The sequence below is a fragment of the Hirundo rustica genome, chromosome 14 (assembly GCF_015227805.2).
Source record: "Hirundo rustica isolate bHirRus1 chromosome 14, bHirRus1.pri.v3, whole genome shotgun sequence".
Lineage (NCBI taxonomy): Eukaryota > Metazoa > Chordata > Aves > Passeriformes > Hirundinidae > Hirundo > Hirundo rustica.
In genome coordinates this window covers 16,886,180-16,902,667 of record NC_053463.1, presented here as the reverse complement: position 1 = coordinate 16,902,667, position 16,488 = coordinate 16,886,180, and the positions used below count along the sequence as shown (strand labels likewise).

Sequence of the window (16,488 nt, the reverse complement as noted above, 5' to 3'; positions counted from 1 at the left end):
GGGACAAGGGCTGGAGGGACAGGACACAGGGAATGGCTCCCACTGCCAGAGAGCAGGGATGGATGGGAGATTGGGAAGGAATTATTCCCTGTGAGGGTGGGCAGACCCTGGCACAGGGTGCCCAGAGCAGCTGTGGCTGCCCCTGGGTCCCTGGAAGTGCCCAAGGCCAGGCTGGAGCACCCTGCGACTGTGGAAGGGGGTGTTCTTTGGGGTTCTTTCCTACCCACACGAGTCTGTGATTCTGTGATCCCAAGGATGCCGTGAACATCCTGTCTGGGCATGCTGTGGGATGGCAGCAGGAGTGGCCTGGCATTGCTGTCACTGCCCCGGCTGCAGCCCCAGGCTGCACCAACCCAAGCCAGGCCACGCTGCAGCACCTGCACCTCCTCCTGCTGGGTTTGTCCCTCGGTTTGGAGGCCACGGAGAGACTCCCGGGCTCCTCCTGCCAGATGAAACCCAAGCAGCATCTCTCAGCACCCAGGGCTGGCTGTGCTTTGCGTGGGAGCAGCTGCCTGTGGGGCACAAACACGTTACAGAACAGCGGGTGCACCCTGGCTGAGCCAATCTTGCTAATTAAACTCTGATTTATGTTTAAGCCAGTGTGATGCTGCCTGCTGCCTCACCTCTGCATTTGCTTATTAACCTGGATTTCGTGCCAGCTTTGTGTGTGCTCACCTCAGTGCTGGCAAGCCTGGCACGGGCAGCAAGGAGGAGGAGGAGGAGGAGGAGGAGGAAGGCTGCTGGCAGCTGCCGAAAGCAGGATGTGCCTCTCCCACGCTGGAGCAACTTTTTGCAACTCCAGAGGAGCAGGAAACACCGGCCCAGCTCGGCAGGGGCTGTCAGCACCGCCTCTGGGGTTCAGGAGGGCTCTGGGCACCTGGGACACCCCAGGGCGCTGTGTGCCAGGGTGTCACAGGGCTGCCCGCTCCCCCGGCACCCCCGAGCAGGTGCCAGCGCTGCGCACCGCACACACGGGGCAGGGGGCTCCCGCGGCCACACGGCGCCGTGCCGGGGGCCAGCCCCACTCCCAGCCCCTGGCCCGTCCCACGCCCCATTCCCAGCCCCCTATCCCGCTCCAAGCCCCGTTCGCAGCCCCCTGTCCCATTCCCAGCCCCTTCTCTCATTCCCTGTTCGTTCCTAGACTTCTGCTCCTGCCCGTGCCCCGTTCCCGGTTCCGTTCCCAGCATCTGGCTCGTTCCAAGCTCCGTTCCCAGCCCCGGTCCCGTTCCCAGCCCCGTTCCCGTTCCCACCCCTCAGTCCCGTTCCCACCCCTCAGTCCCGTTCCCAGCCCTCAGTCCCGTTCCCACCCCTCAGTCCCGTTCCCACCCCTCAGTCCCGTTCCCACCCCTCAGTCCCGTTCCCACCCCTCAGTCCCGTTCCCAGCCCCGGTCCCGTTCCCAGCCCTCAGTCCCGTTCCCAGCCCCGGTCCCGTTCCCACCCCTCAGTCCCGTTCCCACCCCTCAGTCCCGTTCCCACCCCTCAGTCCCGTTCCCACCCCTCAGTCCCATTCCCAGCCCCGGTCCCAATCGGTCCCGCATCAGGCGCAGGCCGCGGGGCGGGGCCAGCGCAGACCCCGCCCCAATGATAACGATGGAACGCAGGCCCCGCCCCTCACAGGGAAAGGAGGGCTCGGTCCTGATCCCGATCCCGATTCCCATCCTGATCCCGATCCCCATCCCCATCCAAGCCCCGATCTCCCTCCCGATCCCCACCCTCATCCCAGTCCCAGCCCCCCCGATCCCGATTTCCATCCCCATCCCGATCCCGATTCCCATCCCCATCCCAGCCCCGATCCCGATTTCCATCCCCATCCCGATCCCGATTCCCATCCCCATCCCAGCCCCGATCCCGATTCCCATCCCCATCCCAGCCCCGATCCCGATCCCCAGGCCTCGGCCGTGTCCCGCACCCCGCGGCAAATGGCGGCCGCCTCCTCCCGGGCCCGTCCCCGCCACCCCCCGCACCCCTCCCGGCGCCAGGCTCGGATCACCACGGACAGGCACAGCGATGTCACGTCTTTAATTTAAAAATAAATAAATATATATACACACACAAACCCATGTTCAAGCGCTTGGTGCACCCAGAACACCCTCTCCTCCCGTCAAGAGCCCCACAAAGAAGAATCCCAAGTACCCTTTGCAGAAGGACCGCGATGCATTTCCACATCGGGGGCTCCAGAGAGGATTCTCCTTCTTCCTGCGGAGCACCGGACAAACACAACTTGTCCCGTTTGTCACTGCAGAGGTCCCGAGCCACGCGCCCTCCCTCACAGCACCCTGACCCTGGTTAGGAACAAATCACTTATTGCTTTGGGGGATGTTTTTACCTCCCTCCTGCACCTCCTAGCTGACTGTGCTTCCCACAGGAGGTCTCCATCAAGTACTCGAGATCTTTGGATGAAAGGTACAATCTGGTTTCAGTGCAAAGTGCTATGGAGGAGTTTAAGCTCCGTGCAGGACACTGTGAGTCCAGGAAGTCGCTGGATTTGGTCTCCCTACCTGTATCCCTCTACAGTCACACAGGAATGACAGGGAAGATCCGAACCCTGAAACAAAGTCCAACCACTAAAATTGATTTCTAATATATTCTACAAGCTATTTAATATATAAAAAGCAACATTATTTTCTCTTTTTGTACACTCATGTGCTCAAAAGTGGGAAATACCAGAATTAAGGCTGCCTGCTCTGCCAGCCACCAGCCTGGAATCATGACCCATTCTTGCACTTAAACTTTGGCACTAGGAATGCTCCACACCAAGCCCTTCAAAAATGTTCTTCCTGTGCCAGGTACCCCAAAAATTCTACTCAACTTCCTCATGTTCCTACAAGGTTTCCTACAAATGGGGCATAAAAATGCAATTTAGAGAGTCACTATGTCATTTCCCCCCCTTTTATGACAATCCCACCACAGCACTGTTGCTGTATCTGGAATATTCTCCTCCCAGCTGGGATGTTTAGTGCTCATGTGCAGAAGCACCAGGGCTCAAACCAAACCCTAATCCTCATGCAGATCCCAGAAAAAGTTTTTTTTCCAGATTCCTTTCCTGCCACACCTTCCAGGGCTGTATGGATGGGACAGGGACATGGAGGAGACACACTATGGTACCAACATTCCCAGTTCCATCCAGTGGGACTCCCACACCACTGCACCAGTGCCCATCACACGGACAGTCTGAGCTTTAAAGGCAGGTTTAATCCTGGCATTTCCCAAGCTTTTGAGCATTTGCTCCCTAGGTTTCAGCCAAGGCCACCTGTGCATCCTGTGTCACTCGAGTTTCAGGCATGTGGCAATAGCAGAGCCTTGCTCAGGGGTCACTGGCTCCCATGGCCAGGGTCAGAGGGGAGCAGTGCTGCTCTGTGAGCCCCCACCCCAGGCAGGAATTCCCTGGAAGAGCAGCTCATTCCACGCAGGGCACACACCAGACTGCCTCGGGAGCTTCACGGCGCTCAGCTGGAGCAACACTGGTCTAACACTGGTCTGCTGCTCACGAGGACAACCCAGCACCAACCTGCCCTTCAAGGCCTGGCTGTGTGAAGAAGGATCAAGAAAAAACAGGACATTGCCACATGGATCTTTTTCTTTGCAATATCATGTCTACAGTGAAACATTCATAGCTGCTCAACAGAGTAGAAATATGCTACATGAGAACTGTACTAGAAAATGCAGGACTCTGTGAGAGCTGGGGGGGGTGTGCAGATAAAAACCAGAATGGAATAGCCAGCTTCAAAATATGCCACTGGAAACAGACGAGGGAATGGCCCCAGGTCTGGCAGACACTGGAATGGGTGCAATTCCCAGACTCCCGTGTCGGTGTCAGGATGGGCACAGCCCTCCTTGGAGCAGCAGGGACACTGGGACAGCGGGAGAGCTGGGAACGCGCTCAGGGGCTCCCCTCAGGCAGGGACCGTTCCTCGTGCACTGGAACCACCCCGGTTCTGCGGCACAGCCTGGAGGGACAGGAGCTGCAGATCCAGGGGAAGCCGAGAGGAGCCTGCTCTCCTGGGAAGCACACACAGCCTGGATGGCAGACAACCCACCCATGCAGACGGGGTCCAAATTCAGAGCATCTCCTGGGGAACGGATTTGCAAAGTGCCACTGGTCCTTGGAACCAAATCTAATGTACAGGATATATTACAGCAAACAGCAGCCCTGCAGCTCGTGCTGGCCCCTTCTGCACTGCCTGCAGAGGGACTCCAATATCCAGGCTCTACAACAGACTCCTTCCCTTTTCACATGGAGGAAAATAAAAACAGAAGTTAAAATAGCAATAAATAGAAGTATAGAACGTGTGCGTCCTGGTCAGCCCCCTTTATGCATCCCAATCAGACTGGAGAGCTTCTCACAGTGCTCGAGTTTCAGGGACTCTGCTTTCTGTTTTAACCGCTCGTCTCTGTAGAGCTTGGCCAAATTTGACAAATCAGACTCTGAAAGACGAAAAAACAGATGTATTAGGATGAAGCCCTGAGTCTCCTTTAAAGAACTGTTTCTAAGTGTCCTGTTATCCTGGTGGCACTTTTAAATTTTAATTTTGGTGGGTATTGAAGCCAGGGAGGTGAACAGCTACCCAAGGGACCTATCTGAATGGCCTCCCTGCCCTTTCATTAACAATCTCAAATGTACTTTGCATTTTGTTCCCCTTCTTCTCAAAAGCCACATAAAAATGAAACAATCCCATTGTTTAAATTATTTCTTCCTAGTAATTCAGAGAAGTTTCTTTTGCTGATTAGCTGAGGAAGTCTTAATATAGGTTTCTCCCTGCAGAATAATTTGGCTGCAGGATTAGATGCACCGAGGAGAACAGCAGTAATTTACTTCTGAAAAGGTCAACATCTCCATAAGCACAGGCTACCTGATGACACTCAATTTTTCAAAGAGCTTTTATACACTTTACAAGCCCCTCATTTTATAAAATTATTCAGAGTGGAAAGAACTTCAATAGATCCTTTCATGCCTTACGTCCTCTGTCCCTGTCCCACTGAAATTTAAAGCCATTTAACCCTCCTCCCACTCACTGAAAAGCTTCACAAACTGACAGGCAGGAACAGTTCATTTTAGAGCAGAAATCCATTTACAGGTTTATAACCAAAATGCCACTCGAGCAGCACTGGGCACAGCCTTGTCAAGCCTCCAGCAAAAACCAGGCTCAGGTAATTGTCCCTGAGCCCAGAGCCCCTAGAGTTGTGCAGCGGAGAATCTCAGTTTACACTCATCCAATTGGGGAAAATTATTCCCTGCGCTTTTGAGAGCATTCATTCCATCACATTTGCTCCTTGTGGATTTCAATTTTTTACAGAGTAGTTCCTTTGAAGCCTTTTCTTCAAGGAGGTTCTGAATTACAACTATATTTCCATTGGATATACAGAAGAAATTCCTCCCTGGTAGGGTGTTGAGGCCCTGGCACAGGGTGCCCAGAGCAGCTGTGGCTGCCCCTGGATCTCTCAGTGCCCAAGGCCAGGTTGGACACTGGGGCAGCCTGGGACAGTGGAAGGTGTCCCTGACCATGGCAGGGGGTGGATGAGCTTTAAGGCCCTTTCCAACCTAAGCCATTCCATGATTCTGTGATATTTATCCTGATTTAGTTTCAGTTGCCTCTTTGTGACCCCGAGCTCCCTTTACAGCTGAGCCATCCCAGCTGAACCATCTCCTGCAAAACCTGCTTTTTGAACTTAACTGTGCCACGGATTTCAGAAGACCCAAACCCACAGCATACCCAACTTCCACATGCTGCTCTGCGGAGAATCTGGTGCAGCACCGTAAAACTGACTGGCTGAACAATGTACAACCCATCCATTATTTTAAAGGTTTTCCTTAAGGTTGTTGGACACCCGGTAATGCTTTTCAAGTCTTAGAATCAAGGACTTTAAAACCCAAACTGTTCCTGAACTCCTTATCTCTGTCTGTTTTGCTGGTGCTCAAGGGAAACGTGCCCTCAGTAAACACAACAAATGCACTATAAATAGACATTCAACTGACACAAAGCTCATCACACCAAGTCCAACACTTCAGCAAGGATTAAGGGACCAACACTGTGCAGCAACAGCTGACTAAGAACTGCCTCAGCATCTGCAGAACTTTTGCCCAGCACTCCATCCTGCATTCAGAGTTTATTTTTACAAACATGACTGTCCTAAGGTCAGCTCAGTCTCAGCTATGGCCTGTACGGGAAGCACTCTGAAAATGGTGAGTTTTTAATGACAGCAGTGGCCTCAGGCTATGCTAACTGTGGCTGCTGTAAATGTATTTGCAGCTGGTGACTAACACAATCCCTGAGTGTACAAAGCTCTGGAGGAGCACGGCTTGGCAGGCACTCAGCATTCAAGGCTGGATCATCTCCCCTCTCTGACTCCTGGGTCTCTCAGGCTCACAAACCCTGTCCCCTCTTTGGGGCTGGGCTCTCCTCAGCTCCAGCTCTCTGTGAAACAGACAATGCGGTGACTTTCAGTTGCACGAGGTCAATTAAAGGAACTTTTCTGTAAGAAATAAACTCTCCTCTTTAGCAAGTATACATTTATGAGTATGAACATCCATATTATCCCTGGAGGCTGCTCCTGCCAGCCACAGATACCCAAAGTTCACAAAGCAAACACACAAAAAACTGCAGGACTTTATGGCCTTAAGTTATATGCTCTTTTCCTTTTTCACTTCAAAGCCTACATCTTTTTATTCCTCTTTAAAAGAAGGATTGGTAACTTTTATGTAAAATAAGCCAAAACAAACCTTCCCATCAAATACCTGTAAAGAGCCTGGAGTCAGCAACACTATTGTTACCTCTCCTTTAGGATGAAATGAGTCTTCTTTAGTTAAATTGGTAAAGAAACTGAGAAGAAGTGCAAAGGTACTTTTCAGCAGTGTGCTGAGGACTGTTCTGCACAGAGCAATTTCAAATCCCCACCAGTGTGTGAAAGCAGCTTGTCTGCTGCTCCTGAACATTCACACAGACACTGCTTGTTCCAGCTTCCTTTACCCACAGCACTTCTCGGTGTTGACTCATTGGAGGGTGGTGAGTTCTTTAAGTGAATAAAATCAGTGAATAAAACCAGTCACAACATCCCAGCCTAAGCTACTCCTTGTGATGTAACTTCTGTTATTCCTTACCATTCTGCAAGCAGCAGGAATTTGCTGTCTCTTCAATGAAGCAGATTAGTAGCAATTAACAAGCAGTAAAAGATGGGGCTAACATGCCTTTACTTGTGCCACTGATCCACTCAGGGCTGAGTGAGAATAACGATCTTGAATGCTCACATCTGTGCTCTCCCTTTCGGCATTCAAGTCTTGGTTTTGAAAGACTTGAAAATGGTGAAAAATATGATCTCCAACTCAGCTAAAGATAGAAAATGCAAATAACACCCAAACCACGGAAGCATGCTCTGAAAACTGATACCAGCAACACAGCTCACTGTAAGGGAGCCAAGAGCACCTGGACACGCTCTGGACTTTCCTGGAGAAATTCTAAGGAAAAAGTTACAGAAACTTCTTGTGGAGCCAGTCAAAGCAAAACTGGCTCTGCTCCAGCAAAGGAAACAGGGAATTGGTGATGTCTCAAGATCTCTTCCAGCCTAGCAATCTGTCAGGGCTAGAGAAATGTGGTGGGTTGTATGGTTAAAACATCACCAAGGGTTATTCAAGCCTAAAACCTGACCAGAAAAAAGCGTCTCAGATGGTGAAGTCTACTTTCCACTCATCTCTCAGAATCACTTAAAATGGATTTTGACAGACCTCAAGAATAGCAAATTCAGTGTTAAGAGCAGATGTGAGACACCTTAAACCAGTGCAAGGCTGAGATGTTACAAGGACTGGAAACTGAGGCTAAAACCAGCAGAGCTTTGTGAAGCACAACCACCCCCCAGCCCCTGAAACACCCTTGGGACAGAAATAACTTACTTTGCTGTTTCTCCTTCCAGCAGCTGGTCTGAATATAGTCTATGTAATCTTTCTCAACTGTTTTCTCCAGCTCTTGAAGTTCTGCTCCTTGATAATTCTTTTCAAAGTTTTTATCAACATAGTAAGGCACCTGCAAGTTCTCTGTTTCTCTGCTGACAACGTGGCCTATGGACCTGTGGGAGCAGCAGGAGGAAATCAGATGTTTCAGCAGTTCAGACCTCAAAAAATCAAGAGCTATTTCTCCATATTAGCATTTCCAGAGGAAAATATTTATAGCAATGTTTGTACAATTCATTTCTGCAGGATTATGGCTCCCTCAACCATCCAGTCAGGAAATTACAATCTCAGGGAGAGCAAACTCTGCAGTACAAACAGAATTCCACCCTCCTGCTACAGTCATAGGAGAACATCCCAGAGTTTATAAAAACTTAGGGCACAAAGCAGTTTGATCTGGATTTTCCCTTTTTTTTTTGATACTTTAGTAGAAATAAAACTTAGCAGGGGAGATTCTAGTTACAGTTTTCTTCAGGATTTTATAATCATCAAACCCTTTAAGTAAAGTGAGGCATGGAACAGGCTGGAAAATACCCTGTAGGAAGACTCAGCCCCTCTGACACAGTCACTGGGTTAAACCACACTCCTGGAGTGAATTTCCATATCTGAGCAAAAGTACCCAGGCCTCTGCTCGAATCACTGCCCACAGAGAGAGGCAGGCAGCCAAAACACAAAGGTTACACTCTACTCAAAGGAATCCTGTTTGCCCCTTTTCCCTAGACTCATTTCCTTCTCCTTCCCTGTGTCTCAGGGGTGTTCCCATTTTCTTTTAGTTTTTAGGCTGCTCAGTTGTTTTAAGGCTACGATTTCGATAAACAGCCTAACTCTGAACCAGGCTCAGGCCTATCTCCATCACCAGGAGAAGGGGAGGTAGTGAAGAAAAGCAGCTCAGCTGCTGTGGGGGCAGCATGGGAGGTTTCACATGGGACTGGCAGATAGCAAAAAGTCCCTAGAAAAAAAAAACCCAAACCAAACCACCCTAAAAACATCCACCCTCCTGTTCTTTTCTGAGGGCCTCACACTGACATCGTGTGGTAAAATGATGAGGGGTGCTGGGCTGCTCTGGCAGAGGAGAGGAGGGGAAGGCTGGACCTGAGCAGTTTTACTCCTAGAAGGGAATAAGGGGACTGTCTGGAGCACTCTGCTGCTTGCCCCAAACCTGCCAATCCCACTCCTCTCTCAGTAAGGGCCAGGCCAGGTCAGGTCATTCTCTCCTCCAGCCCTGGAAGCTGTGAGCAATGTGAGTCCTCCTCTGCCCCACAAGCTCCCAGTACAGCAGCTCTGGTGGGGTCCTTCTGCTCCCAGCCCCCAAGGCCCTGCTTCTCTAGAGAGGTTAAACCAGGCCATTTCAAGGCTTTAGTGATTTGTTGAGCTTCCAGTGGATTCGTGCTCCACAAAAAATTTGGATTTATACTGCAAACCACAGTTCCATTTTTTTAGCTGCTTTCCAGAGAAACCTCTGGGAGTTGGTCAGATCAGAGGCTGATCTACATCCACACTCCCCATCCTGTATCACTCTGGAAAACCATTCCACACCAGCTGAGGAAGGTTTCTGACCCTCTCAGTTCAGCACCCTGTGCACTAAAGCTCCCCACAGGGAACTTCACAGTGCTCACAACTCACCAGTGCAGGCTGTTGGTATCTCCTTATTTACAAACTGGAAACATTTTCTATAAAGAGCAGAACATTAACACATTAACATGCATTTTGCAATCAAACCTAACTTCCATCTGCCTCCGTGCTGCAAGCAGCAACAGCAGAAAAATGTGGTTTTAAAGGACTTACGATTTGTAGAATAAGCTGTAGGGTGGATTGGTGGCCATCAGCTGGGTTATAACTGACACTATTATGATGATGAAAACTGGCATCAGCTGGATAAATGCAGAGTATGAATTCTGAAAAGTACAAGTACCATCCGTCAAGAAAATACAGAGATGGAAAAAGGCATCTGTTCACAGAAGCCAGGCTATCAATCACAGATCAATGTGTTACACGTAAACTTGGAAGGAAATAAGAGGAAGTACTTTGGGATTTTGAGAGGGCAGACACTGTGATTTCTAAATAACCTTTATTAATATTATCAGAATGCTCTTGAACACCATTTTCTTTCCATTATCTTTTCCTCTGCCCCTTCCTTCACAGGGGCAGGGAAGCACTATTGTACCTGTCAGTGTCCAATCCAGCCTGCAGGAACACCCTGCAATTCCCATGTGCCTAGGGCTTTCCTGCACCCTCTGGATTTGCTCACCATTGTAAAGATCCCAGCCTCTGCTCAAGCCCTGCATTTATGGCTGAGCAGTAAAGGGTTAAGAGCTCCCATGCAGTGTAACTTCAGACAGGATGCAAGCACTGAGGCTTTTGTTTGGATTCATTTAACAGCACAAAAGAGTGGAAACAATATCAAAGAGAAAACACTGATCTTTCTTTCTGCTCTTACATTTCTTTCTAAACTGGCTTTTAAATGCCTTTTCTCATCCAGAGGAAAATACAATATTCACCTATTTAGGTTTTGACCTCTGCCCTGGGATACCAACAAGGATTCCTGATGCAGTAGTAGGTGGGATTCAGAATCATTGAAGCTGGAAAAGCTCTCCCAGCCCATCGAGCCCCAGCTGTGCCCCATCCCCACCTTGTCCCCAGCCCAGAGCACTGAGTGCCACCTCCAGCCCCTCCTTGGACACCTCCAGGGATGGACACTCCAAACCTCCCTGGGCAGTTCCAATCCCTGAGCTCCCTTTCCATGGGGAAATTCCTGCTGCTGTCCAGCCTGAGCCCCCCCTGGCCCAGGCTGAGGCCGTTCCCTCTGCTCCTGTCCCTGTTCCCTGGGAGCAGAGCCCGACCCCCCCGGCTGTCCCCTCCTGTCAGGGACTTGTGCAGAGCCACAAGGCTCCTCCTGAGCTCCTTTTCTCCAGGCTCAGCCCTTTCCCAGCTCCCTCAGCATCTTCTGGGGCTCCATTCCCTTTCCCAGCTCCCTCAGCCTCTCCTGGGGCTCCATTCCCTTTCCCAGCTCCCTCAGCCTCTCCTGGGGCTCCATTCCCTTTCCCAGCTCCCTCAGCCTCTCCTGGGGCTCCATTCCCTTCCCTGGACATGCTCCAGCCCCTCAGTGGGGGGGCTTCACTTTCCTGAAGTGAGGGGCTGGATTGACTTCCCCCAACTTAGCTGTCTGTCAGCTGTACCAGGTTTTTTTTTCTGAGCCTCACAAGGAAAAAAACTCATCTTCCTTGGAGAATGATCCCTGGAGGTTAACAGTGTCTCCAGAGGAGGATCTTGCCAAGGCAGGTGGCAGGTGTGTATGTGCTCTGACAACAAAGGACACCTTGTGCCTCATCTGGAAGCCTCAGCTGGCAAAAATGTGTCCTGAGCCCGTCCTGCCCCCAGCTGGAAGAGGCCTGTGCAGCCCCTGGGTGCTCATTTACTCAAGGATTAAATACACCTTGAGGACAAGCCACTACTTCCACATCCATCACCAGTCCCCATCTGGACCAATTGTTGTCGGATTACCAAGCACTGGAGCTTGCAAAAAGCAAGCAGCAGCAAAACCCTCAGTGACCAAAACTGGAGGGCCTGAGATGCTATAAATACAATGGATCTTTACAGCAGTGATTAATGAAATCCAATGCAGTGACAAAGGAAACATGCACCGTGGCTGCAGCCCTTGAAGACAAACACTGAGCATTGAAGCATGGGAGGGTTTGTCCTGGCTTTGGAAGAGGATCTCTCACCCTGCTGAAATGTTTGAAAATATTTCAATATTTAAGCTGAGGAGATCTCTCCTCCTGGCTACCTGTGGCCTGTGTTCCTCCTCCTCTGGCTCCTGTGTCCACGCCCTCTCGGCCCGGTGCCTCCGTGGGTAATAGTGAGCATCTCTGCCTACACTGGAGAACATGTGGATGTTCCCTGCAAAGAAACCAGGACAGCTCAAGTTTCACCCAGCTGCTGATACCCACCTGGATTCCTCAGTTTCTACTGAATCATCCAGGTTTATACTCCACAGCCTGAATGACAGCTGGGAGATCTCAGAGTAAAAAGCACAAACCACCGCAGAATTAAACATCACCACAATGTTATTCCAAAAAGTCTACCAGAGAAATTGTAGTGTGCCCCAATCCATCTTAATTTAAATCAAGCTGCAGAAACATGTTCTGATTTTTATGATTGTATCTCATATTTTAATGCTGTTCTTGTCACAATCACTTGCAAGGCTGTGGCAGGAAAATGAATTTGCTTCACCAGGCTCAGGCTGTGAATTATGGTCTCCCATAATTACTGTATGTGGTCTTCTACCCTCATTTCTAATTCCTCTGCCTTCAAGCCATTAATAATTTCACTTAATTATTTTATAATAAAGAAAGAGATTTTAAAAAGAGTAAAAAAGGAGAACAATTCAGGATTTTCCTTCTTGCACACGGAATGTGGTTGATTTTTTTTTTTTAAATCTAAAATGAGGGAAGAAATGCATTTGCTGCTTCAATTTGAAGCTCAGGACCTGATTTTATCACCATATGAATATCTTAATAATAGCTGTGCTCTCCTCTTTTGAAATTCAGAATGTCTTTGTGTTAGAGAATTGAAATCTGTGGCTTATCATCACAACAGAAATGCAAAACTATTTTTAAGCCCTGGGAAAGATGTCACATTATTTTATACTCTTATCCTGTCCTTTTTTTTGAGTGTCCCAAAGAATTCTGCAAGAAACCTGGGCAAAGGTGACCTCTGCTATTGTGTCAAAATCTGTTCCACTGCTTGTTCAAAGATTTTCCAAGCTGTAGGCATGTGTGCAGTCAGAGCTCCAACAGCGAGCCAAGCCAGGCTGGCTCCAAGGAGGAAAGTTTCTTCTGGGAAAAAAGAAAGTTTATTTCTATCCTTCAACATTGCTCAGACAGGATTTTATCAAGCTGTGAAAAGAAGAAGCCAGTGTGGGAAAAGAATGACTTTTATTGGGGTGCCTAGAAAAAAAGTTTTCCCAAATTTTAAGTTTCTCCAAGAATTTCCGGCAGCAGTTTCTTTTGTTCCATGTGCATTTATTTTTTATGAGAAGAACTTGTAGCCTCTCTTCATTACAACTGCAACACTCTGCCATGTGGAGTCTCCTTTGAGTTTAATCACATTTAACATTTTAAATTTAAGTATTTTTCCATGGAATATCCGTAGAGGAAAACTGCTCAGTAAAAACAAAGCCATAAACCTGCCCTCAAAAGCCCAGTGAGGAAACTCTTGCTTACTACCAACACCCACTACTACAAGATTGTATTTTTATTTTCTTACTCTTTGGTGCTTTGCTGAAAATTCCCATCTTCTCCTTCCTGCCAGTCTCCCTGATAAACCTGCCATGCCCAGTATCCAAACTCCTCCCACAGCTCCTCAATTTCCTGTCCTCAGCTTCAAACATCCCTGTTCCCACAGACCCGTTCCATGAGGGGGATGTCCCACGAAGGGCACATCCAGGTGTAATTCCTTGCACAGTCAGAGATGGAAAACTTGCAGACTCCAGCTGGAATTACACCTTGCTGGGGTTGGCTTTGCATATCCACTGGTGCAAGTTTGGGATCTGAGGTCCTCTTAGCTGCAAGATGCATCACTCACAGCAAGGTTAATAAGTAAATACTCGTCTGTGTGTCTTCAGGCTGTAGTAACTGGTGTGTACCTCGCTTTTTCTGACACCTTGGAGGTGAAAAGCTCCCCGGAGAGCTACAGCAATTCCTTAGGTGCTGCCAGGAAGGTCCCTGAAGTCCTCACACCTTTCAGATTTCCTTTTAATTCACTGATCTTGCAGGATATTTCTATCTATCCTACAAATCCAAAATCCAAGGCAGGGCTGAGACATGCACGGAGCACTGATCCTGCACATCCCCTGGATCCCGGCTCCTCTCCCGGCAGGCAGCACTTGCTGAGCTCCCAGGCTGTAATTTCATGACAGCACAGGCTGCTGTGAGGCACAGGAGCTCCTGCTTCCCCTGAGAGCACAGCTCCAGGAGCTGGGCCATGCTGGCCTGGAATGCTGTCAGGTGCCTCAAGGACAACCCAGTCATGGAATTGTTCATGTTGGAAAAGACCTCTGAGGTCACTGAGTCCAACGACCAAAACCAACTCTGATCACTTCTCATTCACACCCTGTCTTACCTCCCATACCATTACTGGCTTCAGATGATGGAGGGAGTACAAAAAGGCAGAAATCAAATGTGAAAAGGTTTCTGCTCTTTTCAGATGTATCATCAACTCCCTGAGCAGTCCCTAGGGAAGCTGAACTTCCACATGGTTTATAGAATCACAGAATATGCTGAGTTGGAAGGGACTCCCAAGGATCATCCAGCCCCTCAACAATCCCCCCCGTGCATCCCTGGAGCACTGTCCAAAGGTTCCTGGAGCTCTGGCAGCCTCGGTGCTGCACCCATTCCCTGGGGAGCCTGGGCAGTGCCAGCACCCTCCGGGGAAAGAAACTCCTCCCAAAATCCAGCCTGAGCCTGCCCTGGCACAGCTCCATCCGTTCCCTTGGGGTTAGTCAGTCCACTGCCCTTCGAAACCACTGCACCCAGCTACTGACCTGTAGGGAAGTGCCCACCAAAAAACACATTGAATATTTCTTCCGGTGTGATGTCTGCTTCGAATTCAGTGTAGTAATTGTAGTGCCTGGCCTGGCCAGTGCTGACGTGCTCGTGGTCCCTCCCGAGTTCATCGTAGCGGAGCCGTTTCTCAGGGTTGCTCAGAACTGCAAATGCATTGCCTATTGCTGGAGAGGGAATGAAAACCAGTGTTACATTCCCAGAGCTCACACTTTTGTAAGTGGAGCAGCGAAGGAAGACCCAACAAGCCTAGGGAATTTGTGCTTGACCAAAGACTGTGGTACTTTTACAAAAGATGTGTAAAAGCTCTGGCATTACCCGTGATGGAAAGCACTTCCTGCTATCACTGATGCCAGGAGAAAGACAAAAGTGTCCAAGTATATGGAGAGACTTGAAATACTTGTAAAACTGACATGAGAGTTCAATTCAGCCAAGAAACTGGGTGAGAATGGATCACTTTATCAGCTCATGCCAAATGCAAGTTTGGTCCAAGTGCACCTCCACATCCCACATACAATTAACACAAAGTTAATAACTGCAGAGACAAATTAAAATGCACAGGGCTATCCCAAGTTTTTCCTGCTGGCAGAGATGCTCCTGAGGCTGTGTGGCACACCTATTTCACACCTCACACCCAATCACTCAGAAGTGTTTGGCTCATCTTTCTTCTTTGATCCCTGACTGAACAAGTTCATAGAGAAATACAACCCAAACACAAAGAAAGAAAGAAAGAAAGAACAGCTCTCCAGAAGCTCCTTGTTTTATCAGACTGAATGAATCACTTGCTTTCCTCCTGCTGAGCTGCATGGAAAGGGGAAATACTGTATGAGTTTAGACAGTAACACCGTAGCATAACAGAACTCCAGACACAGCATGCTGCATTCAATTCCATATTCCCACATATATTTATAAATAAAAATTTATTCATGACAAGGAGCAGTTATTGATGACAAACACCCAATTCTCCTGCATGGGCAGTGTCAGTTCCAAGTTCTGAACCTCCTTCAGCATCATGGAATCCCAGAACGGTTTGGGTTGGAAGGAACATTGAAGATCACCTCATTCCAATCCCTTGCCATCAGCAGGGACAGCTGCCACTTGAGGAGGTTGTTCCAAGCCCCATCCCAGCTGCCTCTGGACACTTCCAGGGATCCAGCTTCTCTGGGCAACCTGTGCCAGGGCCTCAGCACCCTCACAGGGAAGAATTTCTTCCTAATATCCCATCCATCCCTCCCCTCTGACAGCGTAGAGGCCATTCCCCCTTGTCCTGTCCCTTCAGACCCTTGTAAAACTCCTCAAAAGCATCCGGCACTGAGACCTGGGATGCATTTCCCATCGTTTCTAAGGGAGACGTGTATTTTGCAGGCAGAAACGCAAACCCTGCCGAGCCGCAGCAGGGTTCTGTGAGGCCGCTGCTGTGTCCGTAACCCCTCCCGCCTCCCTGGGCCGGCGGCCGCCTCTGCCGCCCCCTCACCTTTGAAGGCCTCGGTGGCTCCGGGCGCACGGTTCTTGTCGGGGTGGAACTTGAGGGCCAGCCTGCGGTACGCCCGCTTCAGCTCCTCCTCGCCGGCGTCCCGGCTCACCCCCAGGATCTCGTAGTAATCCCGGCACCGCTTGATCCTGAGGGCGCACACAGGGTTATCCGGGGCGCCCCGGGCCCGCTCCCCGTCTTTCCCTGGTCCCGACCCCCCGCCTCCCCCCGTGCTCCCGCGGGCCCCCCGCTGCCGCTCACCGCCGCACCCCGTCCAGCTGCTCGGCCGTGTAGGTCATGTCGGCCCGCGGCCGCCGCCGCCCCTCGCTCACCGCCCGCCGCCCCGCGCCGCCATCTTGTGCGCGGGGGCTGCTGGGAGCGGGGCCGTGACGTCACGGCGAGGGGCGGTGACGTCATGAGGGGTGCTGAGGGGAGAGGAGGGCGGGAGGTCATGGAACCGTGGGATTGTGGAATTACGGAAAGTCATGGAACTGTGGAGTATGCCGAGCAGGAAGGGATCC

The 16,488-nt window shown here is 50.1% G+C and overlaps 1 protein-coding gene across 1 annotated transcript; it reads right to left on the bottom strand.

Moving 5' to 3' along the window:
- Positions 1–2,004: 2,004 nt before the first annotated feature.
- Positions 2,005–16,330, bottom strand: DNAJC18 (DnaJ heat shock protein family (Hsp40) member C18). Its single transcript, XM_040078149.2, has 7 exons — positions 16,229–16,330; positions 15,971–16,116; positions 14,478–14,663; positions 11,721–11,833; positions 9,722–9,831; positions 7,883–8,055; positions 2,005–4,425 (listed from the first exon to the last, which is right to left on the bottom strand). The coding sequence occupies exons 1-7, from the start codon at positions 16,264–16,266 to the stop codon at positions 4,301–4,303; spliced, it is 891 nt and encodes a 296-aa protein (XP_039934083.1). The 5' UTR covers positions 16,267–16,330; the 3' UTR covers positions 2,005–4,300.
- Between the last annotated feature and the right edge of the window lie 158 nt (positions 16,331–16,488).

What these genes read in the sequence shown, in the direction of transcription:
- DNAJC18 (XM_040078149.2), bottom strand. Translation starts at nt 16,266, where the DNA reads ATGACCTACACGGCCGAGCAGCTGGACGGGGTGCGGCG. An exon ending in TACAGCTTATTCTACAAATC is followed by an intron (nt 8,056 to 9,721) that starts GTAAGTCCTTTA and finishes CTGCTCCCACAG; the next exon opens with GTCCATAGGCCACGTTGTCA. An exon ending in CTGGAAGGAGAAACAGCAAA is followed by an intron (nt 4,426 to 7,882) that starts GTAAGTTATTTC and finishes TTCGTCTTTCAG; the next exon opens with AGTCTGATTTGTCAAATTTG.